The 2,320-nt window shown below is 65.4% G+C and overlaps 1 protein-coding gene across 1 annotated transcript in view; it reads left to right on the forward strand.

Annotated features, from left to right (window-relative positions):
* Positions 1 to 837, forward strand: part of VASN (vasorin) — an 11,002-nt gene extending 10,165 nt beyond the window's left edge. Inside the window, exon 5 of the mRNA XM_010840494.1 lies at positions 4 to 837. Coding sequence (XP_010838796.1) covers positions 4 to 188 — 185 coding nt within the window. The 3' untranslated portion in view covers positions 189 to 837. The remainder of the gene's footprint in view (positions 1 to 3) is intronic.
* The last annotated feature ends 1,483 nt before the right edge of the window (positions 838 to 2,320 follow it).

Genomic DNA, 2,320 nt, shown 5'->3' on the forward strand with positions numbered 1-2,320 from the left:
AAGGGCAAGTGGGACCCGGGGCTGGCCCCCTGGAGCTGGAGGGGGTCAAGGCCCCCCTGGAGCCAGACCCCAAGGCATTGGAGGGTGGTGGGGAGGCCCCACCTGGCGGGCTGGAGTGTGAGGTGCCGCTCATGGGCTACTCGGGGCCTGGCCCACAGGGGCCCCTCCCAGCCAAGCCCTACATCTAAGCCTGGGAGGGACGGACCGCCAGGGCCGGGCCCTCGGCCCCGCTGGGACCAGCCAGGGGGTCTGGTTCCTGCTGCCACATCAAGGAGCTTCTCAGATCCAGACCATGAGGACACGTCAGGACCCGGGCTGGGTGACCACAGCACATCCCGTCTGTCTCTGGACCTTGGTCTCCTCTTCTGTGAGACCTGGAACCCAGGGGATGACCCTCTAAGGGTCCCCCTGCCCGAGTGTCCGGAGAATGGTGTCACCTCATCCTCTGCAGTGTGCAGCCCCTGGGGTGGGGCCGGCCCGGCTGTGTGCTGGTAACACAGGCCTGGGGCTGCCAAGCCCCACACCCCAAGGAGACTCTGGGGGGCCCGTGAAGAAAGCCCCCGGAAAAGAGAGCAGAGGGAGAATGGGACTGGGGATGGGGGCGGGTGATCCTGCCTCGGCCCTGGGGAGCAAAGGAGCAAAAGAAACTGGAAAGAAAGATGCTTTAGGAACAAGTTTCGCTTTTGTTTTTTTTTTTAATGTATTTATAAAAGATCTTTTCCCATTTATTCTGGGAAAATGTTTTTCAAACTCAGAGACAAGGACTTTGGTTTTTTTTTAAAGACAAATGATGATATGAAGGCCTTTTGTAAGAAAAATAAAAGATGAAAAGAAGCAGCACGTGTGTTTCTTGGCACGGCCCCAGGGTACCTGCGCGGAGGCGGGGTGAGGGCTTGCAGGGTCGGCCTAAAGCGGGGAGCTGGGAGCCGGGACCCCGCTTCCCAGCAGGTGCAGGGCCCCAGTCGGCATGCCCTGGGCTGTCCAGCTCATCTGAGGTGCCCTGTCTAGCCTCCCGGGGAGACGGGACCAGGTGGGAGCAGGGAAGGGAGAGGGGCCACTTCAGCCTCGGGGCAGGGGAACGCTGAAGGCAGCCTTCCCCTCCCCAGGCCCAGTTTTCTCCCAGCAGGAGCTGCCAGGCTCCTGGGAGAGGCTCGCAGCAGACACAGACCCCCAGGGGTCCCTCCTCAGGGACTGGTGTGACCAGCAGTGCACCGCCTGCCCTCCTCTGGGGAGGGGTGCCTTGAGCTATGCCCCCCAGGCCCACGACGGCCCTGGACCAGGTGGGGTCAGCCCTGCCTATGGCCCCCTGGCCCCTCCACGTGGGCTCAGGCAGGGAGGCCCCAGCCCAGCTTTCTGCTCCAGCCACGGAGACGAGGCCGTGGTGGAGAGAGCGAGGTCCTGAGTGGCAGGAACCCCGTGGGCAAGCAGGTGGGGTCCCAGCCAGGGCTGCGAGGGGCGGCACCCACAGGCAGGAGGTCTGCTGACCCGAGACTCCCCTCTACTCTCTGCACTGGGGGGGTACCCAGGTTTCCCAGAAACCCTGGACTTTGAGTGTTTTCCTGGAAGCCACCGGCCAAGGCAGGGCAGGACCAGGGAGGCTGTGCACAGCCCTGGCTGGACCAGGCGCTAGGAGCTTGGGGAGAGGAACCAACACAGACACAGAAACATGCCGCCACCTTTTCCGGTCACCCTCTGGCGAGAAGGGAGGTGGCCCTGGGGCCACGGAGGTCCTGCAGAGGCCCGCGCGAGCTTCCCCCAGGCCCCTGCCCACCGCCCTACACAGGTTGTGGCCCCCTGGCCCCTGGGCTCACCCTGGCGGGAAGGAGGCGGCCCGGCCAGGCCTGCGGAGCAGGCCCTGTGGCTCTGGGCGTTGATGTCAGCGCCGGCCACGCGAGGCTCTGGATTCAATTATCGGCTGCAGAGGGTTCTGGCGTGAGCAAGGCGGAGGCAGGCGGGGGGCCGTGGTGGGCAGAGGGACTGGGGTGGGGCCCTCCCCCTGAGGCGGCGGCGGCGGCGGCAGCCCAGGTGGGTTTCCTGTAGGCCTGGGTCCCATTAGCGGAACGGCTCTGGCGAGGCCGGCCCTCCCCTCTGGCGGCCCCGTCAAAGGGGCCATTGTGGGCCTGTGGTGTGCTGCTCAGCGCAGTGGCTGCTGAGGGAATGTTTTCGCTGCAAAGCTAAACCTGGCGAGTGGGGCGGCAAGGGGGGTGGGTGGCAGGGCCTGCAGGAGGCAGGCGGGGCACTCATGCCAGCCCCCCCAGAAAAGGTTTTCGGGCCTCCCATCAGAGGAGGGGCTGGGAGAGGAAGGGGGGGCTGGGGGGCG

Source organism: Bison bison, unplaced genomic scaffold, assembly GCF_000754665.1.
Source record: "Bison bison bison isolate TAMUID 2011002044 unplaced genomic scaffold, Bison_UMD1.0 scf7180017864144, whole genome shotgun sequence".
In the NCBI taxonomy this organism is placed as follows: domain Eukaryota; kingdom Metazoa; phylum Chordata; class Mammalia; order Artiodactyla; family Bovidae; genus Bison; species Bison bison.